The sequence below is a fragment of the Rhipicephalus sanguineus genome, chromosome 4, assembly GCF_013339695.2.
Source record: "Rhipicephalus sanguineus isolate Rsan-2018 chromosome 4, BIME_Rsan_1.4, whole genome shotgun sequence".
NCBI classification, from domain to species: Eukaryota; Metazoa; Arthropoda; class Arachnida; order Ixodida; family Ixodidae; genus Rhipicephalus; species Rhipicephalus sanguineus.
This window is the reverse complement of record NC_051179.1, coordinates 50759274-50783830: the sequence shown is the minus strand read 5'-3', so window position 1 is coordinate 50783830 and position 24557 is coordinate 50759274. Positions and strand designations below refer to the sequence as shown.

The window sequence follows — 24557 nt, the reverse complement described above, 5'->3', positions numbered from 1 at the left end:
ACAGCACGTAAAACGGCACGTAAGAACGCACACGAGGCACAGAAAGCGCTGCGCTCAGGTCTCGTGTGCCTTCTCCTTAGTTCCGTCTCATGTACTACTATTATAAAAGTCAAAAACCAACTCACCCAACGTATTGCATTGTGGAATTTCCTTTCTAGTACAAAAGGACTCTCTTGCTCACGGCCTTGATCTTCTCCGAGCGGTACCATTAGTTGCAGTGATGGCATGCAAAGCACATTCAGCACTCTGCATGTTTTGTGTACTTTCTGTTCTGCGATGTCTTAAGCGCTGTGATTATGGAAGTTAAAAACCAACACACCCACCATCTTGTAAACAGTGAAAATTTTGGTCTACGCAGGCTGCCATGTAAAGCAACTCTGGTGACAGCCCAAAAAATTAAAGATGACATAAATGACTGCCTGCAGTTTTTAGTAAACTTTTATTTTGCAAACTATACAAGTGGTGTAGCTTAATTGCGACACCAATACCGTCAGTCTTAAAAAGCAGCTTATATCCGAAACTTCAGTTGTAAATTATTGATACAATTTACATTTGTACATGCACAGTGACACCTGTGGCTTACAGTTTGATCTCAGTAAACAATGTAAGTTATGTACCGCGACCTAGATTTTCTTTTTGGACTGCTCGGAGTTGCTGGCAGCACCGAGTCCACTGCTTTGTGAGCCACTTCAGTAGCTACTCCATCCCGAGTCATGTGACACAAAAATGACGAAAAGGTTGTGGTTGTTTCAGGGTCGCGTTCATCCGTTTGGAGTCCCTGAAAGAAAAGAGTATCCCATACTGTAGAGACATCCTGGAGTATCAATGTGACCAGATAAGCCCAGGGCAATAAATGGCTTGTCAAAACAATCGGAACATTTTAGCCACAGAATCCCATGAAGAATCAGGCCAGCGTAAATGAAAATGTATGTACATATCTTTGTATAGTAGCACACTTTAACATAACAATCTCATAAGAAATATGAAAAAGAATGCGTTAGCTGGCAAAAAAAAAAGCATTCAACACTCGCCATCATGGCTACGAGCAGCGATAACACCCGCAGGTTTGCATGCACATAAATACAGTAGACTCTCGCTAAACAGAATTTGAAGGGACCAGAAAAATCCGTTTCATTTAACAGGAGGTCATTTACGGAGAGATGAACAGGAGTGCAAAATTCATGTACGAAACCAGACACCAATCATATTAGAGTCAGTTGTTCCATTTAAGCAGCAGTTGCGTTTAAGAGACTGCCACTTACCAATAGTCTAATGTACTCGATAAAGTGGACGAGAGAAAGGCCGCCGCCGTAGCTCAATTGATAGGAAACGGTGTGGAGTGATAGGGCGCGTTATCTGAAGGTTGCAGGTTCAGTCCCTGCCAGCGGCTAGTAGTCTTTTTGTCCACTTTACTTTATCGTAATTGCTACAATACAGTTAAAACAGTACAATTAATGTCCCCTATATCTTCTTTGGCTTCATTATGTCTTGATTTTCATTAAGGTTGTATTATTAAGATATGCACCAACTCGCCCAAAGTTATACTCTGCTCAATAGTAGCTTCTTTTGCAACGCTGGCACTCAAGGCATGGTAGCGTTGTACAGGCAGCTCACATGGCAGAGAACCTACAGCAGTGTGCCATGGTGGGGTATGAAGACAATCTTCAAGGCGGAAGCAGGGAACACATAATAAGAATACATCCCTTACACAACTGCGATGGTGAAACAGATCTTCAGCTCGGCTGTTGGATTTGCCAGTGTGCTGCTGATGGTGGCCACTCTCTTTGACCCCCTCCTGCACTTTTGACATAGGAGTGGAAAAAGCCCCCCCCCCCCCCCCCCCCCCCCCCCCATTTCACTGAACTGGTCTATATGATTTAACCCTTCGCAGTCCTAAACATCCACCCACATTACCACTGATCTGGTCCAAAATTTTTTGGCTAATTTTAGGTGTCGTGCGAAAACATGGTTCGTGTTCGAGCGCGGTGGTTTACTGTGCATGCGCTGCGGCTCGACATGGTCCACTGGCTGCCACGAAGCCAGCGCAGCTTCTCACTGTGCAACTCCTTTTACCTCGTAAGCAGCACAGAATAGAGCGGGAATGGATAATAATATACATGCATACAACTTTGAGGACTAATTATGACGTGCATGACAGCATCAGACAACATGACTAGTAAAGCTAAGTGATCAACTCCATAATCCAGCTTCAATAATAATAATATATTTTTTTTATTATTGAAGCTAGATTATGGAGCTGATCACTTAGCTTTACGTAGTCATGTTGTCTGATGCTGTCATGCTTCAAGGCTCTTCCGCTAGGCTGTGCGACATGCCGGTTTTTTTCTTACTTTTAAAAACAACCTAAATATATAAATCCTACTCACAATGTGAAATGGATGCTCGAATTTGTCACTATATTTCACAGTCTTTTCATTTAAACCAGGATCTAATCACACGTTTTGGCCAGTTGTCGGTCCCTTAAAGGGGTACTGACACCTTTTTTCGAAGGCGAGTTTACTCTGTCATACAAATCTCCTGTATGCAGAAACGGCTCTAAGCAAGTGTGAAGCTCAGCAAATGCTGTTTTATTTTCATATGAAAGTCAATTTTTCCATGGCGCACCTACCGACATCGACATTAGCTTGATGTCAGGCTACAGTACTAATTCTGGTGACTTCACGCAGCAGCCTGAATAGTTCTGAAATCAGGTACCAAAACTTCCAAGCTGGCCGCTTGTGCGTCACCAAAACATTCAAAATGGCTGCATGTGCGTCACCAACGGAGCCACGGTGCGGAGTGGCCGTAGAAACATCACTATATATTGTGCGAGCACGTGACAAGAAGCTGATACTGTGTTGTGACGTCAGGGTACAGTAGGAACCGAAACTAGCTTTTAAAAACATACTGTAATTACTTTTTCAGGGTGCACCCACGCTTTGCACTACCTTTTCTAGGCTCTTGAGGGCTCGGCCTTTAATTTGACGCAAAAAAAAACGACAACTGAAAATTTTCATGTCAATACCCCTTTAACCCTCTGGCTTCAGCGCCCATTCCTGCCTGGTATTCCGCGGTAAAAGCTTCATGCCTGCAGGCGGCATGAGTCCGGTGTATATAAATCGCAATCAACTTCGCAAAAGACGTTACAGAAGAACAAATCTTGCTTTATTATGTTCGCAATGCTTCACTGCATCATCTCTTCTCTGCAAAGCGACTGCAGCAGCTCTTATGTGTTCAGAATGTGTGTTCAGCATGCACTAAACACACCTCTTCATCACTACCACTTTCATCATTTTGGTAGTGCCCCTCATCTAACAGAACATTACATCGCCATCATAACAAATGTCACGTTCGGCGTCACCATCAAGCACAAGATTAAGAATTGCTTTTTTTGCGCGATGCCACGTTTCATACAAGATGGAAACATGAACCCTTTGCAGTTAAAAAAAAACGCATGCACCCAAGCAGCTCCAACAGTGGACAACTATGCCTATCTAGTGGAGAACATATCAAGCAAACGGCAAACACTAAACACTGTGCTGCCATCTATGAAACATTGCCAAAAACAACCATTTTCCAAGCGGCCAGTGCATCCGGTGGTTCAGCGGTCAAAGCGCTTTTGGCCTCGGCCGTTACAGATGGTGGATCGCCGGCCGCAGAAGCCAATGGTTTAAAGCGTGTGGCAAATCCTTTTAGCTCCACTTGTAATGGACAGATTCTAAAAATTTTTTGCGGCAGTCGATTTGTGAGAGAATAAGCTTTTTTAATGAAGCTATTAGAAGAATACTTCGAAAAGTGTTGCAGGGCCCCTTAAAGGCCAGGCATGTGATAGCCCAGAGGGCATAAATTATAACGCATTTCACTGAATCAAAAGCCCCTCAGCTGGGATAGCTTTTACCCTTCGGCGTGCGGACAGCCTCAGAGTTTGACGTAGACAAGCTTGACAAACAAAAGGATGCCATGGCACACAGTGCCGGTAAAGAAAGCATGCAGGCCCATCCTAAATTGGTGCCGTATTCACTATGAACTACTTTTACCAAATAACTTCCTAGCCTGCATTAGCTGTTGACCATACAACCACGTTGACCTGTACAACCACCATACATCTAAGTATCTAAAGCAGGGATCTCAAACACAGTCCACAGACCCTTTGCTAGCGGCCTGGCCCGTACATGACTGTCTCCGTCCAATAAGTTTTTAAAATTTTCCTAAGTATATTCATGACCTAAATAGACGTGGCCGGTCTCAAGCATTTTTTTTTTTTTTTCCTTCGTGAGACACCCCATGTGGTTACCACATCTTGAAACGTAACTGTGGAACAAAAACTGCATTTCAGAATCAGCGTCCAGATTTCAGTCATTCTGAATATCAGTACCAATATGTTTCACAAATCCTCAAATCAAATCCCCTTCAGAAATGACCCATATTGGAGGTATGGGAAAGGCTTTGTTTCAAATGGCAACAATATTAGCCGACATTTTCTTCAAACTCCCCCGTCCGACCACTCGCTCCAAATTCACTGTCCCAGCCCTTGAGGGAGACTAAATGTCATGACTGCAGCCTGGTAGATGTGGTGAGATTTAGACCCCTGATTTAAAGAAAAAAAAGAAAGTGGCATCACTCACAATGGACTTCGTGGTAGGAACGGTGTCTTGTTCATCTGAGGAATAGTCCATGCCCTCAGCCACGCATACGCTGTTACTGTCACTGTCTGAGCAGTCGTCCCCGTCACCTGTCACTTCTTCATTCGCTTCTGAACCGCAAGTTTCTCCCAGGAGAAAGACGTCCTCGGCGCTCAGTGAAAGCTCCAGTGGTTCAGGAATGGTGGTTTCATAGTCTATTTCAGGTGCTGGACGAATGTGCCACGTGATACCACGTCTTTTAAAAGTACGCAGCATTGGCCTGTAAAATGAAAGGAAGGATGGTTTATGGGGTTCAACGTCCCAAAGCTGCGAGAGATGCGAAAGGAAGATTTGCTCACAAATTTCCAACACCAGAGACTAGGTAGCACATCATTTAATTGCAGTGACATCATAAATAAAACAGAAATACAGAGCAGTTGTAAACACCGTCTATAAGAATGATTGGCATGAGAACTGAAGTGGCCTTGTGGCAGAATGTTGCACATGATATCACGATCCTGGGCCAGATAAACGAGCAAGCAGCAACGTATCGTTGCTCTAAAATGCCGGCAAGTTCTGAGCTCGTCATGCTAGTGCAATGTAGATTTTAATAGAAAGCGAGAAAAAGATATACGAGCAATTTTTTCGGTTTTGCAATCATCTAATATTCTTGTCCTTGAATGTTCAACTTAATTCTTCACTTCAAATCATGACAACACAACCTCTCATTCGAACCTCCGCTTCGATGACACCCCACAATGCTTGTTGAGTGAATTGAACCCAAACCATACTTTAACCAATAATAATTATACTAATATCTGTTTTCGGTCCGAAACAAACCGGTCCACAATTTTTATCGATCTGAACACATCTTTATACATTCAAAATGATGCACAATGCTGTAGTATTAACTTGACGAGCTATTCACTCCACACTGAGTGCATCTACAACGCACTGCTCTTCTTTCTATTCCGAATTTTAATGCAGTCGGGTATCATATGTAATCTTGTCATGTCACATGTGGTGTACACGTATCAAATTACGTAGCGAGAATTGTTGCTGAACAGAATCTACGAAACTTCTTCCCTTTATTTCAATTCAAAGGACATACGATGGTCATTTTTCCCTAAAATTCCTATTTGACATGGCTCAATAATACTGCTCTTCATATAACTGTACAAACTTCAGTTTGACCCGGTTCGCCGCAGTGGAGCAGTGCTTACGGTGCTCGGCTGGCAACCCGAAAGTCACGGGTTCGATCCCGGCCGCGGCGGTCGCACTTCGATGAAGGCAATATGGTAGAGGCCTGCGTACTGTGTGATGTCAGTGCACGTTAAAGAACACCAGATGGTCGAAATTTCCGGAGCCCTCCACAATGGCATTTCTCATAATCATATCGTGGTTTTGGGACGTAAAACCCCACATCTTATTATAATTATTATTATTCTGTTTGACCCGTTCTCAGTATCATGAGCAAAAGAGACATGTGGGAAAGGGAGAGCTCAGGGATGCAAGAGTCAAAGGCCTGTACCCGCTGCCACGCAACGCAGAGCTCATCTGTTTAAAAGATGGCTGTGTCTATCATGAGTAATGCTTGATGCAGCTGTTTTCGCTAAACTTCACTGATATGTAAAGTAAAAAAATCACTCGCTGTTTCCAATCTCCCAGCAGGCCGATTTCTTTCACCTCTTGACAAAACTTAAGGATGTGCCATGCGCTCACCGCAGTATGTGATAGGAAGCGAAAAGGAAATTAAACGGAAAATTACAAACTATATGTCCAGGCAAACTTGCAAACACAGCCATTTGGGCAGGGCTGTCTGGATTGAGTAAGCTTAGTGCATTTAAGTCAGAAATCTATTTGTCTAAAAAGAAAGTAATGTGGTACATAGTATGCTGCTTTCCATCTTGAGAATTACAGTGCTGCAGTTCCCAACAGACATAAGAGTGACAGTGTCACTCTTATGTCTGACTTTGAACAGATCAAATATAAATTTATTCGGATTGACTGGGAAGGGTGTCAGGCATGGCAAATAGAAGAGTAGAGACATGGATCTGCTGGTCTGTACATACCAGGCTCAGATTAAGGGGTTAATCTAAATGGGAAGATGGAACCTGAAATCTTTCTTTTGCACGAGGAATAGAAATACTGATCACAAATAGTTGACAGACAAAGATAAGCCATAATCACAATGTCTTCCAGTACCATACGCTTTTCGGCCTCTCAGTTGGACATCCAGAAGCTGCAGTTCGGTTGACGTGCCGTCTTTCGGCTGGGGTTGCTGGCTCTGCAAAAGCGTCATGAGAATCATATTAACACGAATATGCGGTTGGCCCTGCCTCGAAGGCCAAGTGTGGCAAAATATTGGGCCAAGCAAGAAGCCCACATTTAAGTTGTAGTCTACTTGCACGACAGCCTGCGCACAAAATTTTAACCTGTGAAAATGTGTGGATGAAAATTTCGGCAGATTCCATGCACTGTGGGAATCGATGTAATGCGAAGCAGCCAGCAAAGAGCTGCATACAGCATCTTGTTTGTCTCTGAGGCGAATGAAGTCATTCACATCAGGGGTGTAGCCAGAAATTTTTTTCGGGGGGGGGGTTCAACCATACTTTATGTATGTTCGTGCATGCATTTGTATGTGCACGTGTATATATACACAAGCAAAACTGAAAAATTGGGGGGGGGTTGGACCCCCCCAACCCCCCCTGGATACGCCCCTGATTCACATCATGACATCTAGTCCACTATATATATCACATGATTGTCATGCATGCATGCGTGCACGTACAATATGGTACATACCATGCTAATGAAATGTAATCGGAAGCCTCTATAGGATTATTTTCCAATCTGCTTGCATGCAATGGTGCAATCCAGTAACAAAAAACTAGTTGAATTCCATACAGAGTGCCTGGGTTCAATCCTGGTGGGAACTCAGGTATACTTTTTTTTTTGTCATTACGGATGATAAATGTGACGGGCACCAGTGGTGGTATCGGACAACGTAGCCACTGAAATCAGCTACTGTAGCGAGCTCATAACTGCTTATGCTGTGATACGACATGAGTATATGTTACAGTAGTGAGAATACGATATGTTTAGGAGCTCCAAAAGAGATATTGCAAAAAAAAAACGAGAAACTACTGGAGACAAACTGTTTGTGTCTGAATAGAGAGTAATGAATTCCAGACTTGAGCAGCTCAGAATGACAGAAAGTGGAGAGGGATTCATCATGCAGGAATGTAAGACGTGCATACAGGGGACAGTAGAGATGAGAACAATACAGCACCAGGGTCTGTGTCATTTCTAGGCATGTGCGAATATTCGAACGAATATGGCAGCATTTGAATTCACTTCAAAACGAATTTAAATTATCCTAAGTTTCGAAGTATTCGAAATGAACGAATAGACATTTATAACCCACATATAACCCCCTGTAAAGATGGTTTCACTGCAGTGAAGAAGTGCTATACCGTGAATACACCTCTCCAGGGAAAATCCGCATTGCCGTGAAGCCCCACTTCAAAGATAAATGAACATATTACCCTCACATCGATTCATCACTTTTTAAGTTTAAAAGCTCGTCATACCGGCTTATATGCTCTAAGTATACTAAATTTTAAAACGTAACATATTTTACAGGTTATCACTTGCATTGTACCAAAAGTCAAATCCTGCTACTATTCAAGGTTGCTTCCATTTCCTTTTGAACCAAAAAGAATGACATTTGCACATGCCTTGTTTCCATTTAAAAATATATTGTGTATCAAAACGGCAAGTTGGGCGAGTTGGTAGTTAAACATAGTTTGCTGAGGGCAGCGCGACCTGGACTGAGGACTTGTGTACGTGTCTCTCAGTCCTCAGTCCGGGTCATGACAAATATGCGCATTTTTCTTTATAATATGTGATATATACTATTCGAATACGATTCAAAATTGTTCGACCAAATCACTAATCGCTTCGAATTTGCTTCGAGCCTAAAATTTACTATTCGCACAAGCCTATTCATTTCGTTACCTACCCTTGTGTCCTTGTCTGCACACCTGACTTTCTTTCGAATTATGCAGTTCATCTAGTGGGTTAGCAGACTTACCTGCCCTTACAGATGGCACTGCGTTCCAATTAAGTCTCGTCTTGGCAGGGTTCATGAAATCTTCATCTTTAAAATGTAAAGGGCAAAGACGCAAGTGTTTGTTCAACTTTTCCAATGGTACATCCTTCAAGTCCTCCCGTTCAATAAATTCAACCCATGCCTTGCACCTGCAATGACACGCAAATGTAGCAACCAAGCTCAGCATGCAAAAAGGAAGGTCAATGGGGCATGGGAAGTCGAATGCTTGAACCCTGACAGACACTCCCTCTCTCACTTTGAACTTTGCTTGCACGCACATCCACACACACACAAATAAGCATTAGGTTAAAGGGCCTCTAAACCACCCCGGGGGCGAAATTTAGTTGTGGAGTTGCAATCGTGCATGAGTCTCCAATGAACATGTAGCCGTGCAAATTTTTCGGAGCGGTGCCGTAATAGCGGGGTTAGACGCATTTGACGATACAAAAGAGGCCTTGCTCGTTTTGCTCTTTTCTTCGCCATGCTTCGTTTGCCAGCTCGTCTCTCCTCTTGGCCGAGTGTTTCTCCTCACCGTGCGAGGAAGAAGAGCGGCAAGCACGTATGCCTGTGAGCAGACGAACAGGTGTTGTAGATGTCGAGCAGACCACATGTTGACGTCACGGCAAACGTTGAGGGAATGAGGAATACCGAAAGGCACGAAGAGGAGAAGAGATTGTTTCTTGGGATTTGTGGGGCGCCCGCAGCTCGTAGCGTTGCCGGGTTCGGCACTGTTGATTGCGACAGCATTCTGAACTCAATGTGCGCATTCACTTACAATGTTAAAGAATTATCGGAGGTGATTTAGAAACCCTTTAACCCCTTACCTTTCGAATTAAATTAGCACTCCCAATGCTATTTTAAATAATTACCTTTATTTTTCATTGCTTTATGGAGTCATCAGAATAAACACAACAAATGCACTCAAAACATTTTTTTCTCCTCGGAAAACATACTGAAAAAAATTAGTTACATGTAGGAAAAGGTTGGCTTTCCTGCATTGCCTGTAGCCAGTTTTGCTTGCAGTATTGCAGAGAAAAATTATGTTATGGTACTGCAATACCCTCTGTGCAGAAAAACAGAACTACATGCATGGTGGACTTGCTCACATCATCTTTGGTGAGAGAAAGTGGCAAATTTTGCTGTGGGTGATTATAACTCGTCCACAGTAGTGGACGTGTGAACGTACGGAGCTCGTCTGTGGATGGTAAAGGGCTACTGACGTAATGTTTTGCTTGTGTGAGTGATGTACAACATGAAAGCATTCAAAGAGCGTACCGGGCCAATATAACGCAAGAATCTCTTCAGCTGAATTACATTCCTTTCTTATCATTCACGGCCAGCAAACGTAGGCAGGCCGTGACTTTTTTCATGAACAAAAATTGAAAGAAAGAATAGCGTTGCAACGAAGCTGTTACATTATTCTGCTCCTGAATATCATCTGCCACAACAGTGCGTGAAAGAGAAGAAGGAATTACAAGGAGTATCACACAAATTTAGAGTACTTAAAAGAATAGCAACATGAGTTTTAGAAATTTTCGTATTGTTGCTCTAATTAAAAACACTGATGTTGAGGACCCTGAAACAAGTATTGTGGTGTCTCGAAACACATTGAATATATTTTTAATACCGCTTGTGCCTTAGAAAACCACTTTCGATTTCGATATCGAGGGGGCGATTTCATGGGGACGTGTCAACACAGTCTGATGTAGGTTGAAGCTATGTGGGGACAGCAACCCATGATATGCTAACAGGAGCTCTGCTGTCCACTGTAAGTTGGACATAAACAATGACTAAAGAATTGCCGCACAGCGACTCAGGCAGACATTTCAGCAATTTCTTCCGCATGCAGGACGTGGAGTTCGCAAACCCAGCGAACTGTGTTGACTCTTCAACGATAACGTCCATTGTGGTGGGGCCGGCTGACAGATACTGTGCAAAGAAAACTTCACAATTAAACTTTAAAATATTCTATACATTTTTCTAGATCCAGTGTGCGGAGAGCGTTCACACTGCATGCCAAGGAAATGAGAAATGCCCCTCTTGAGTTGCTTCAAAATCGTGTCAGTGGGTTCAATGCAGACTGCTCGAGAAAGTTACAGCAGTATACTACAAACTTCAATACAGTGGAGAAAAGCATCTCACATTCTCACCATTCAGGCATCGAGTGTCATGAGCACCACGAGCGCCACATAACATAGCTGAACAACATATTGCCATTAAAGTTATTCATTCACTTGCTGGCAATCAAATGATCAGTTTGATGCACAAATTTAGCTTGCAAGGAGAACAGATAAACATCATGTTTACAGTCATAGACCCCACACATTAATTCATACACTTTTGTACACCCGATTACATTTCGGAAATCAGTGCAGGCACCACTGGAAAAACAGCAGTCTACTGACTGGCCTGAGGCACAGAGTACATCGTCACCGTTGAGTGCCACAGTACTGTGGTGTTGTTCATGCTATCAAAAAGTGGCTGATATATATATATATATATTGCTCCCCCCTATCATGTCGTGCATTCCTCGGTGAGAATCAAAATCAGTGTGACATTCGTTTGCTCACCTGTCATCCTTTGGGAAGCGGTGGAACGAGCAATTACTGTTTTTACTGTTAGTGGAGCACCACAACGCCGAACAAGCACGACGTTGGCGCCTATGCTTCTGTTGAAGTCCCGGTAGCAATTCTTGAGTGGAGGTCCCTGCAAGTTATTTTATCGACACTCATAAGTGCACTACTCACTCAACATTCACAAGTACAGTACTCACGAACTGAAACGTGACATCGTTTTTCTTTCAGTATAACGACTGCCATGATAATGACAGCTCGTGATAACTGCATCATGTTGCTGCAAATATGGCCACTAAATGTAATGTTGGCTCTGATGTGGGTGTTCGAGTCAAAATTATGCCGATATGACACAAAGTGCAGACACAGGAAACAAAAGTATCCCTAAATTTTCGCGTTACAACACACAAGTACTGTAAATGTACACACGTAGCACTCTTGTAAGACTCACTCCCTAGCATCAGCTAAGAAATTAAATAGCCAACTTATTATTACATACAATGCAGTAGGCCAGAAAGTTTATCCTGAGGCACTTGTCTTGGAGTGATAGCTTGAGAAAATTGTGATGACCAACAAGTGTATGATACATGTCGAAAAACACGTATCAAATTATACGCCTAATGTGTACACCCCCCCCAACAAAGGATACCAGCTAGTGAAAAACGTTCAATGCGCACGTCCTGTTCTGGATGGGTGAGGGTCCGAAAAAGTTACTATATGCATTACTAAAATTTTACGATGGGTATGCTGTTTTTAACTGCAACCAATTTTTTTAAAATTAGAAGAATAAAAATGACGGTGAGCTAAGTGTCACAATCTTAAAGTACAGAGTGGCAGCTTCAAGATGAAGAATGAATTTTTTACAGTTATGTACATAACTGAAAAACTTCCTTTAGTTGACTTATTCACTTCATGTTAGTTAATTACGTTGACCTTAGGTGGCTAAAGCAAATGAGTAGTTCGGGGCCTTTTCGTGAGATTATTGGGCTGAGCTGAGCAATTTTCATTAAACAAGCTCTATGCAAACAGGTATTTCACATTTGAAGGATTTCTCGAGCCAAAAAAAAGGCACCTACATCAATACTTCTGTATTGCCACCTTGTATTTCATCATGCTGGCACTGGCATCACCATCACGAAGGGGAATGGATCCAGGTTTTCTTAAGGAAGGGGGTCAGCTTTCCAGATAGTAATTTACAATAATGATTGCATAAATGCTTATGATTACCTTATTTATTATATTAATTATTTCACATACCCTGTGAGCATTCTAAGGACTCAATACCAGTTGGTAAAGAGGCCTTCATAAGTCTGTCATGTGCCATACACTATCATTGCCTACATTAATTTCTGCCATCTAAACATCTCTCCTGGACCCATGCGTGGTCATGACCTCGTGAAGAGCTTCGCAGATATGCTTCAACAGCTTCTTTCTTTCAGTGGCAGCGCAATGTCTTGATGCCAGTGGTGTACTGAATTTGCCCCATCATTCTTTCATGCAACCCGATCTCTTAGCAGACACTGTTTACCATTATACTGGCACTAAAGCCGTAACAGCTTACTATGGAACAAAATAAAATAGAAGTGAGTGAGAGACTGAAAGTGGGTCGGCTGCAAGGCACCAACTTGCAGGGCCAAATCGCTGTTGTCAATGGCAACACGACAAAATAGAGAGCGGTGAGGTCAACGTCACAGGCGCGCTTTTCCCACACCAGTATCACTTTAAGATAACATTCGAAAATGAGATATTTGTTCATGTAGCTCTTGCACGAACTTGTTTCACGAAAGTTCCTTTGCTTTGCTGGATAACTCCAAGGATGACCTTCAGACTGCTCATTCGTTTATGTCACTGAAAGACAATAATCTGAAATTTAGTTACAGTAACGGTTAATTACCTACATACTAATCGCATAAAAGTCTCGCATTTAACCTTTACTGAAATGAGGACAGCAATTCAGGGAATCTAGCCCATGCTATATGGTGCTTAGCAGTGTAACACCATAGCTGTGAAGCCACCATGGCGGTTGTTCCCTCGTTTTTTTTTTACCTCCACAAAACTAATCTTCTGTTTGTTTGCGTATCTAAACATTTATTGTGCTTAAAAACAGGCTTCCACACAACCATAGTATGTGTATGGATGTGTGTACTTATTGTTGTGTTAATGTTCACCCGGAAGAGCTTCGGTAGTATTGTACAACATTTTGCATGAAATGTGGCACTTTGAGCTAAGTTTGAAAGACTAATTTGAGCGCTAAAACACACGCGCGCACACACACACACACACACACACACACACACACGCACACACACAGGGTGTCCCAAATATCATGCAGCATGATTTGAAAAAGAGGAACGTCTTTATGCAAAGCACACCTAGTGCATATTGTTCCCAGCATACTGTAGTAGCCACTACAGATTTTTTAGTAAATGAGGTTTAGTTAATTAGTCCTAATTATGTTTATCACTCGACAAATATTCACATTATCATGAAAATGTGAATGAGGCATATGTAGGCATGTTCAAACGACATCGAACTGCGCTATTTTCAACAACGTACTAATTGCGTGCTCGCTTTTTTTAAGTGCCGCGCACTTTAGGGGCCCTGCTTCTCGTCCAGCCATGCATCTCATGTGGCGTGATCACGCTCACAGTAAAGCGCTCAATACAGGCCATAACAAGGCTAGCAATGTTCAAAACTGGGTTAAAATGGATGAAAAAGGTCTGAGATAATATAATCAACAGAATCAAGAAGTAATTGCAATTAGAGCACTGCACGGGCCGATTTTTCCGGCCCGGGCCCGGCCTGGCCCGAAAATGCCATGCTCCGGCCCGCCCGAGCCCGGCCCGGTGTTCTTAAATGTGGCCCATACCTGGCCCGGGCCCGAAAGGTTTGGGCCCGGCCCGGCCCGTTTCAGCTAGTTATGCCTTGAGCATAAAGGAGGCACTGTCCAACCTTCGGTTATTGTGAAGATACCTGCCGCACAAAATATATTTTCTAGAGATTGTTTTAGGAACTTCTTTCAGTGTCACGACTTTCACTGGTACTGTGTATACTTTCGGAGAATTCCGCGCGTAACACTCTTGCGAAATGATTGCAGGGCAATATAAAATATAATTAGAGTCATAGCTGGCTCTTTCATGTACGCACGCAGTGCTAACCACGCCATCTCATTTTTGCATTTCAAAGAACAACTACAAGATATAATACCTGCATAAAGTGGAGAAAAAAAGCATAGCAGACATTTTTAGGTTGAGTCTACATCAACTGCATACGAGCTAGGGCTGTTGAGGAAAAATAGGAAAAAGTCTCCTGCAAACTTCATCTATTGCACAATGCAATGAAAAAAAAAAAAAAAAAAACGTGCTCTAGCTGCTTCTGGGAGGATTACACCAGGCTGGGCAGCGTTACATGAAATAAAGCTGTCGTGTTGACTCCTCGGCAGGCAACTGCACCCAATCTACACTACGTTTTCGTGCTCAAAACAACAAGGTTCTTTGCCCCACCCTTCTTCCCCGAGTCGCCGCCACCGCAGTGCCATAGATCTGTCAAAGCAAGGCACACCCGTTAACGAGCGAGCCACCGTCCTCGTGTCAGACGTGTGTACAGTAACGGTGTGCTGAATAAAGGGTGCTTTAAATAAAACTAATCAGTCTGCGTGTTGGTTACTCCCAGACTCCCGGATCACTTCTCTAGCCTGATCACTCCAGTTGTGAGCCACACTCGAGGAAACGAGTGTCTCTATGGTCTGGCGCCTCACCACTAGTAATGGCAAAATCAACAACGACGTTCGCCCTGTGATAAGAGTCGCTCCGCATCTTGCACTCAAAATGCACAAAAAACAGCTCCTGAGATATTAATGACTCACAAGCCGTCATAACGTAGTTCAGCGCAAAAAACAGGCAACAGACGAGTAAGAGGACAAGGATACTCGTCTGTTGCCTGTTTTTTGCGCTGAACTACGTTATGACTGACTCGTTCCAACTCGCCCAACAAGCAACGTTGCTAAGTCACAAGTCGTGTTGGCCAGTCTACGGGCATGCGAGCGTACCTGCGTACTCGAAATGTTTCCCTAGATACGAATGCGCACATCTTATATACACTAATCTAGGCAGGTTACCGTTGCTTTCCTTACACGGTACCCAAGAAAGTCTTTCACTCACTATAATGGCGGACACTTATATTAGGCGTTTCTTGAAATCTAGTGTAGCATACTGATGGAGCAAAATTGTAGACGTCTTGTACTGTGCGATTCCTGTGCACGCCAATGCACTCCAGGTTGTTTAAATTACCCGGAGCCCTCAACGATGGCGTCTCATATAGCCTGGGTCCCTTCCGGAAGTTAAACCCCACAAAACAACAAAAACAAAGCCACACAACGTACACACGCAATTATACATATACGTATGTGACCCGGGCCTAATACGGGCCTGGCTCAGGCCCGAGCCCGAAGATCATGGGCCCGAGCCCGGCCCGGGCCCGATCCAACAACCCCTTACCCGGCCCGGCCCGCGGGCCGGGCCCGTGCAGTGCTCTAATTGCAATAATTAACTAAAAATCGTTAAAAACATTTCGGAAACCTGCGGCTGACTCCAGAGACTCGAAAGAGAGGACGCCACCGCCTCGCCGAGAGAGTGAATGCCCTTCCCCCTACGCTTCGCCAGCGCTGCGTTGCTACGTCTGATGGAAGAAGCAACCCGACGAAACTCGCTGCAGGCGACGCGTGTTTCAACTGCCGGTACAAGCAGGAAGTCGATAAAGCGCAGGAAAAAGTAGCAAACATGTTGCACACCGAGTTTGCGAATCTCCCTAACAAGATTCTACTTGTGCCGGGGTAACCCTACATGCTTACCTCAAACATTGGTGTCATCAATGCATTGGAAAACTGAGCAGCGGGAACTCTACGAAAGGGAATCGCTGGGTGCCCGCGCTACGCACTTCCTCAGGTTTTACAGTAGTGAAGCTGCTATAAGTTTTTGGCTAATAATAAAGGAAGCCTGCGAAATCTGAAAAATGATATGCGACTAGACTGCAGCACGTGTCGGGAAGCAGCGCCCTCAGGCAGGATCACTGTGACATAGAAGGTCAAGACCTTTCGCAGGTGGGAGCGTAGTCACGTGTTATTTTTCATATTTCGCATGCTTTTTTTATCAGCCAAGAAAAATGAGCACGTAATTAGCACGCTGCTGAAAATAGCGCAGTGAGATGTCATGTGAGCATGCCTATGTATGCCTCAGCGACATTTTAATGATTAGGTGAGTACTTGTTGAGAAAGAAACATAATTGGTACTAATTAGGTAAACCTCATTAACAAAAAAATTAGTGGCTACTAGAGTATACTGGGAACAATATGCACTAGGTGTGCTTCGCGTAACGACGTCCCTCTTTGTTTAAATCGTGCTACGTGATATTTAGGACACCCTTTATGTATACACAAGTGAATTATAGTGGCATTCACAGTTCATATTGTTAAGACACAGGCACAGCTAGTACAGACCTCACCTTCAGAATTCCCTTGTGGATCCCTCTGCAGAGTCCTAGGATAAATAAGGGATGGCACTGCAGACGAAAGTAACTTTGTTCTGTCTGGGTCACTAAAATCACTTTCGACAAAGTGCTCAGAGCAGAGACGATACCCCAAGTGCATTTGCTTTGATGTCAGATGATCCAGGTCTCCTCTGAGTGCAAATTCTCGCCACTTGTTGCACCTGTGGGTGCAAGGAGAAAAATAAGATGTCACTGTCTATGTAAACTGCATAACAAATGTCTACGCGCTGACGCAAGCAGCAAAATAACACAGACTTTCTGCACTCAACACGGGCAGTCCAAATATACAGGGAAGCTAGTGACTTGTTGGACATATTACAAGATAAGCCCCAAGTGCGTCTTTTAAACTAAAAGTATAAAAATTTTTGTCCTGGCACCAAAGCCTGAATGCAAGAGGGGCAAGGGGAGGGTGAGAGGTTTCAAAAACCAGTGTGCACAAGCAGAATACGCTCAACTTTCCACTGATGAAAAGCTGTGTTATCACTTTATTTCAGAATGAAATTGGAAACATTGTGCTGTGACGTAGGCTTGAGGCTTCGCACCTTTTGGGAAAATTTCGGCTTGCCCCTCCCCTCAATTCCCACCCTGCCTTTCTTAACCGGTGAATACATACATCTTTCTTTCTTTTTTTAAGCAATCCCCCTCCTCTTTCTGAAATGAAAGAAAAGATTCTGCTGCGCAACAGCATGGGAGCCCAGGCTAATGCATAGGTGGGACTCGTTATGTATTACTACCACATAGAAGTTACTATACCTGCGTGATTAAATGCTAGAATCAGTGCATTTTTAGACGACGCAGCATGCTATAAACAGGACATGCAGAAATTTGCCCAAGATCTATGCAGACACACTGTACCATCTCACCCACTTATAAACGAGAGCCACTGCGCTTGCCACGATTGTGATAACGGGATGTGTGTGGGCCCCTTAATGCCAAGTTTTTGTCATTTTACTATACTTGTGAATCTTGGCAATAAGTGTTCGTTTCATTTCACCATGTTCCTTCCCCACCAGATTGGTTTCTGTCAAAATATTAATCATCGCTATGCTTGTAGGCATATACAAAAGGGCGTTCAAGGTGAGGGGAAAAACCATCCACGATATACAAAGTCTTCACAGTCAATCCAGTAGTAATTTAATAAAGATGCTATGCCCCATATCTGCTTGCACAGGTGGTATATGTGCTTTGCCCAACATAACACCAGATCAACAAAACCTTTACCTTTTTTTTTTTTTGGTACTGCAATCTCCCAGGGGAAAAAAAGTCCCAGGGAAAAACATTTATTCCGTTGTTTCGACTGGCCATGCTTAAGGGCCGTCTCCTGTCAAAGCATAACAATGTTCTTGCTTTCTACTGTGACCTTTTATTCATATATATCTATATATGTATATATACACACACACACACGGTGGGCGGAAGGTAACTTCCTATTAAGAATTGTTTATAACTCTTGTAACACTTTACCACTTTTAATGAAACACACAGCATTTCGTCCCTTACAGTCGGGAAATTGTTATGCATTGCCAAGATCCTGCGTAAGCACAGCATGGTTCACTATTTTTTTTGTAAACAACTGGAGGTGTTTGCGACACAATTCCGCAGATATTCATGCGGTGCGTTTGCAAAAGCTTGCTGGATTCGATCCTCCAATTCACCAATACGCTCCAATTCACTGACGGCGTGGGACGCCGGTTAATTTTCGTGTTTGACGAGACATCTAAGGCTTTCACCTGAATAACGTATGAACCCACAACTTTTGTTGAGGTCATGTCTCTGATGTCTCGAATGACCTAAATGAGAAATGTCATAAATGCTCAGATTGTAAGGAACAAAATGCACTTTCTTTCACTAAAATTGGTTAAGTATTGTAAGAGTTACGAACAATTCTCAATCAGAAGTTACTTTCCGCTTACCTGAACTATATGCACTACCTGCTGTCATCCGGCGGGAAACGGAAGAACTTGGCACTGCTTTTCGTGCCCCTGCTCTCACACCAACTGGCCGCACAGCGTCCCTTGTATCCTGGTTTGCTTTCCATGTGATCTTTCGCTCTGTTCCGCTTGAGAAAGTCAAGAATCGCGCCAGATGCGAAACGAAAATAAGAGCGCGGCTAGCGCGCGCACGAAAGACAATGCGGACGGGCCAGCGAAACAGTCGTTAATCGAAAGTTGCCGAACACAACGACTGCTAGGGATAATGCGGTACTGACTACGATAACTAACCACCACCATAGAAGTGGTAGAATGTAGAACAATCGTGCGTAGAACGAGGATCCGCTGCAAATAGTTTGTGCAGAAACGCAATGATGTTGATGACGATAACGGCAACGCGACGGACACAGAAACGTCAAGAAAAATAAAAAGTAACTAGACACCTTCCTGACATTTCGTGGCTTTAGTATACTAACCTAAAATACAAACCACTTTGTTTTTTTAGTGGCTTTAAAATACGGTGCTTTCGCTTACCACCACTACGCAGCTGCGGAAAACCTAAAAACGAAACTAACAAACTTGCCTCAATTGCCTCAATTTTTCCCCGACTTATTCCCTAGATATTTACAACCGGGGACCAGCTAAGGACCTAGGGATTGAGGATCGAGGCGCGCCGAGGAAGTAGCTTGCGAATCTCTGGCGAGACTCATGAAAATATACTGCAAAAAGTGTTCTAAGTTTGGCTAGGCAGTCTACGCGGTCCTCTAACGGCTTCGCTCGTTCGATGCGCTGAAAAGATTCGTCACAGGATATACAGGAACTTCGACCTGCAGCATCCGATACCTTAGCGATGATGTCTTCACTCGTGGCCGACTACGGTTCTTCGGCCTCCGAGTCTGAAGGAAACGCTGAAAGTAGCGAAAGGTATCGTGCTCACCGTTAATCCCTGCGTCCTTTGCCGTCGCACTGCGCGCAGGACGAGTTGCTTAAGTTATGTTCGTGTTTGCACCATACAGCGAGCGCGCACAACCTCAATGTAGTACAATTGATGTCTCGCGTTTTTTTGGCCGCGTTTTGCAGTTCTGACGAGAATAGTGATGAGGACCAGAGTAAGAAGCAGCCCGAGAAAAACGACCGGCCGAAGCTACCCGTGCCATCGTTCCAGTCTACCAAACTGGGTTCATCTTCGGTCTTCAGCAATCCTTTCCGTGAAGAGGAGGACGCGCAGTCGTCGATCCTGGAAAGGCACGTCAAAATGACGACACCCGTGAGCCAGCAGACCACTGTCAATGGGAAGCAGATTTGCTGGAACTACAGGTTTGTTCATATGTGGTGCGTCAAACGTTTGCCCACGTTGAGACAGCGGTTGAAATCTATGGACATCGTAAAATTGTACTTTTTCAAAAGCCCTTAATGATCTTACCCAAATGCTGCATGGCATTACATGATAATGTGCTTCTACCTGAGTAGAATCGAAGAATCAACATAATCAGTTGCTTGAAATGGCCAAGAGGTGTGTCTTGGAATTTCATAGATCAATATTGACCTATGGTGACCTAAATTTTGTGTGGGCAATTTATGAAGAGCTTTTGCAGGATGTGAGTGTGCAGCTTCTAAACTTTCAATTTGTAGCCGAATATAAACACTGAAGATGAAAGCTATTAATTCAACAAACTCTAAAAAAAAATAAAGACTGGTACTAATGCTGCCCTGGAAGTTCTCACTCCAGTTTGCTAGCTGTGACATTATGCATCCTGAAGTCTACTCAAACCTGAATGCTTGCTAACAAAGCCAGGTACTAAGAGCACATTTTGATAACCTTTTCAAGTGTGCCCGAACACCTACGTAAGAACACAATTTGAAATGGATGAGGCCATGTTGATGTACACAGGGGTCCACTGTTAAAGGGAACATCGGAGTGTGTGGCGGCGGCTCAGCGCCACCGCCGGCCAGCAGCTGCAATGAGTTTCGCGCAGGTGCAGTGTGCGCTGTGAGTTGTGCTCTTTCGTCGTCTGCTTCCGCGCTGCGAATCGTCGCGAAGCAAACCGTTGACGTGACAAAAGAGCACCGGGCACAGTGCTCACTGCGTCTGCGCGAATCTCGTTGCAGCCGCCGGTGGCGCTGAGCTGCAGCCACACCTGTGTACCATCACAGGTATCTTGGCTCAGAATCAAAGAAAGAGAAGTTCTGCTTTCGTTTTCTCCTCTAGTAAATACTTTTCTGTCAGTCGATCAGAAGCACAGTCTTGAATGAAGAGCAGTCCAAGTGTTAAATTTAACGTTCCTTTAAATTGTCACAAGTCTCCTGTATGATGCAGTTACACTTGTTCAGAAGTGAGGAAGTAGCTCCCATCTTTAGTGACATTGTTACCTTGGCCGAAATGCCAGACTAGATGTGGCCGAGAGCTAGCACTGTATGTTTGCTTTGTCCAATTGCTATGAGCTTTGACCAGGTTGTAATAAATTGGTGCTGCAGTAATCATAGCAAAGCTGGTCATTATATAATCTTATTAGTACACAGACAGCACATGCATCTTACATTTAGCAGCATGTCGCCTCAAAAATCTTTTGTGTGCTACAGATGGTGCCTAATCCTAATGGAGTTCACGAGTTGCCTGTTCCAAGTTGTGTTACGTCCAACAAACAGTAATGGTGGAATTAAATTATTCGTAACGACAATGTTGACTTTTGCGAGCTTTTCGTAATGCATCTGCTCCCATTTCAAACAAGCTCGACATTTTGGACTGAGGCTGTCTTGTACCTATGCAATTTGCAACTAAGCTTTTCATAATCTCGCTGCGAAATGTAACCAGCGATGTTTTGTTCCAGAAAGGGACGATGTCGCTTCGGCCACAACTGCAAGTATGTCCACGATAGCGATGTCGTGGGCCTATCGGGCTCCACGCAAGACCCAGAACCTGCCGAGCCAGAAGTTGTGGCTACATCAGCCGCTGCACCCTGCAAGGTTGGAAATGAAGGGACTTCTCAGAAGCACAAGAAAAAAAGACCAGGGTTGTCAGACAGTGTGGTTCCCTCAAAAAAAGCCATGAAATTTTACCACAAAACTCAAGGCAAATCATAGTCAGCTGCACGCTACCTTGTGCAAAAGAGAAAAGGTATACCAAGAGATGTGCTTAAAGTGTTATGCAAGTTTGCCTTTGCAAAAAGATTATGCGAGAGGCGTGCTTTTGTAAATACTGCTATACACATGTGCGTATTCGCTCGTAGAGCTGCGAGTGCACATTTTTTTTTACTGCACAGATAAATATAAATAGTGAGAATTTTAGCTTAACATCTTTTTTTTTTTGTCACACATTTTGTAAAATAAATATCATTTTGCCACACCAGTGATGAGGTGACTGAATTCATTGCATCACGGACATTGAAGAAAGGTGCTTGTAACGTGATTCTCTGGTCCAGGTGAAAATCTGGTTGCTTCCAGCTTGTCAGCGCTGTCGTAATACCCTCAACATACCATGTATGACAAGCTGCAATTACAACGGGCAGGTAGCAGGAGGTACTAACTGAAGCATGAAGACTATTGTTTGCACAGTAAAAAAACTGCATTTGCAAAGCAGTCAACTAACAGAACTGATGCCAAGCCCTCAGCTTCCACACAGAAATACATCTGCATTGTGTTCTGCCTGAATATTGACCACTTTTGACTTTCAAGGTCTGCATTATTGAAATCAGCCTTCAGTGTTGGTCTGTCGTTCCTTTAATGCATAGGGTTGCTGCAGGCATACGGGGCTAATAGTAATAATAATATCGGGTTCTACGTGCCAAAACCACGATATTATTATGAGGCACACTGTTGTGGAGGGCTCCGGAAATTTTGACCTAGTGTTCTTTAACGTGCACCGACATCGCGCAGTACACGGGCCTCTAGCATTTCGCCTCCATCAAAATGCGACCGCCGCGGCAGGTATCGAACCCGCGACCTTCGGGTAAGCAGTCGAGCACCATAACTGCTATATCACCGTGGCGGACTGGAGCTAGAAATAGAACACATGCTGTTGCTGGAATCACTGAGCCACATTCATGCAGACATCACTCCCAGTGTAGTAGTCTTGCTGCAGTGGCAGTGCAAGTTGTTAATTGCTGTATTACAAGTATAATCAGTGAGAGTGTACAGTACACACACATATATATCATGCAAGCCTGTTAGCATTGCACTAATTATGCATGTAATACAACTTTATTATAGCTGCATCACTTGTGTATCTTTCACCAATTTATCTGTATAAGGGATGTGCCCATCTTATATGTAATACCCCTTCCATTTGGGGTATTATAAGGTAATGACATTCCCTGGAATGAACTTGGCTGCCGACTTCGTGCACTGCAATGATTATCATGCTTGAGAAGTGCGCATCATTAACCTTGACACTAATGTTTCAAGCAGGTTGGCTAGCTTCACAAAAGCATGCAAAGGAATCCACTATGGAGAATATGTTAGGTCTAGAGGACATCGAAACTTACTAGCTGGAGCCAAAAATTGATAGCTGTAACTGTGTTCAAGATGCAGACGTTTGCCCACACACGCATGGAAGTGATAGCTATGGTTGCAGTGAAGACATTTCTTGCCTGTTTTAATGAGTCGCAGGCAAGGTTAGTGGGATTCCATACCATTCACTCGGTGGTAGTGCATGGCAATGCCTTCCCCTCATGTGCTTGCCTTCTCTTAGAATCCAGTATATGTAACTCTTAATGACCAGTGGTTATCTTGCCTTCTAGCTACGTGCCATGCCCATGCCCATTTCTTCTTCTTGTTTTCGACTAAGATGCCCTTAACACCTGTTTGTTGCCTGAACCACTCGGCTCTCTTCTTGTCCCATAAGGTCACACCGACGGGGCAGAAACCTGGAGGCTTATGAAAAGGGTTCAACTTAAATTGAGGACAACGCAGCGAGCCTGCATTTAACATTGTCTTTATTACAAACTTATTAAGTCAGCTGAAAACACTAGCATATCTATACACTGTATACATTAATTATGTACACAAGGCAGCAAGTCAAGCATGACTTGGCCTACAGCCTCTTTCTTCACTGCTCGATCTGTGGAAAAAGCTCTGCTGCATGATTTCCCTGCATGGCACCGGCGCACCACGTGCACAGCCATGCTTCGAAGGCTTCGACAAGTCGGCCCTCCTGGTTGCTGCAGAGGGCGCGGAAGTCCTGCATCACGCCCCGCATAAACTGCTCGTCAATGGTGGCTGTGTTCTTCCAACGTTTGGTGATCATGTAGTTGTATGACCACAGGAAGCCCACCTGCATCGGTAAATGATATTTACTGCATTTGCATAAATGCAATAGTACTTCATTTGGCTAAATACAGGGAGTAGTACGATGACAACAGCCTGTGTGAGGCAAGGAACTGATGTTTGTTTTGTGTAGGTGAAGTGCAACTGTCTGCTACAGTACAAATTTTGGTCAGCTCCAGTGATTTCACAGTTTGCAAGTTGCACAGTTCGCACATACAGCAATGCCAATTAAAATATTAAAAAGTTGGGTCATGCTTCTCGCTTAACCTTTGTTGTCCTTATTACTCTATGTGAATTAAAAGAAAGAACATCTATGTTCAATTAGACATTACAAAGCTATATTAAGGCGAAAGCCTTAGATGCCTCATCAAATGTGAAAATTGACTGTTGGCGTCCAGCAGAATCGGCGTCAACACAAGTGATGCAATAAATCGTCACATGATGACGTCATCGTGAAGTCACAGATCGCCAAAATTTGTGATGTCATCAGGACGTGACGACTTCATCACGC

At 43.7% G+C, this 24557-nt stretch overlaps 3 protein-coding genes across 7 annotated transcripts in view; 1 reads left to right on the top strand and 2 right to left on the bottom strand.

Moving 5' to 3' along the window:
* The window catches only part of LOC119389957 (uncharacterized), a 40912-nt gene extending 21761 nt beyond the window's left edge, over positions 1-19151 (bottom strand). Inside the window, exons 1-7 of one of the 2 annotated variants that reach the window (XM_049414596.1) lie at positions 18785-19151; positions 16809-17014; positions 11307-11442; positions 8719-8885; positions 6828-6909; positions 4626-4902; positions 573-778 (exon numbers count right to left, since the gene is read on the bottom strand). In XM_049414596.1, coding sequence (XP_049270553.1) covers positions 593-778; positions 4626-4902; positions 6828-6909; positions 8719-8885; positions 11307-11442; positions 16809-17014; positions 18785-18891 — 1161 coding nt within the window. In that variant the 5' untranslated portion in view covers positions 18892-19151 and the 3' untranslated portion in view covers positions 573-592. Of the gene's footprint in view, positions 1-426; positions 779-4625; positions 4903-6827; positions 6910-8718; positions 8886-11306; positions 11443-16808; positions 17015-18784 lie in introns of those variants that run through there. The other variant, XM_037657425.2, reaches the window with a different exon arrangement.
* A 292-nt stretch (positions 19152-19443) lies between these two features.
* On the top strand, positions 19444-22132 carry LOC119389956 (uncharacterized). The gene is made up of 3 exons (XM_037657422.2): positions 19444-19708; positions 19865-20101; positions 21613-22132. The coding sequence occupies exons 1-3, from the start codon at positions 19635-19637 to the stop codon at positions 21863-21865; spliced, it is 564 nt and encodes a 187-aa protein (XP_037513350.1). The 5' UTR covers positions 19444-19634; the 3' UTR covers positions 21866-22132.
* A 1579-nt stretch (positions 22133-23711) lies between these two features.
* Positions 23712-24557, bottom strand: part of LOC119389954 (GATOR complex protein Iml1) — a 48676-nt gene continuing 47830 nt past the window's right edge. For all 4 annotated transcript variants that reach the window (XM_037657415.2, XM_037657418.2, XM_037657417.2 and 1 more), the window contains one exon: positions 23712-24053. In XM_037657415.2, the coding sequence (XP_037513343.1) occupies positions 23829-24053 (225 nt within the window). In that variant the 3' untranslated portion in view covers positions 23712-23828. The remainder of the gene's footprint in view (positions 24054-24557) is intronic.

Coding starts and splice junctions, on each gene's coding strand:
- LOC119389956 (XM_037657422.2), top strand. CDS start 19,635: ATGATGTCTTCACTCGTGGCCGACTACGGTTCTTCGGCCTCCGAGTCT. Junction 19,709..19,864: donor AACGCTGAAAGTAGCGAAAG/GTATCGTGCTCA, acceptor CGCGTTTTGCAG/TTCTGACGAGAATAGTGATG. Junction 20,102..21,612: donor CAGATTTGCTGGAACTACAG/GTTTGTTCATAT, acceptor GTTTTGTTCCAG/AAAGGGACGATGTCGCTTCG.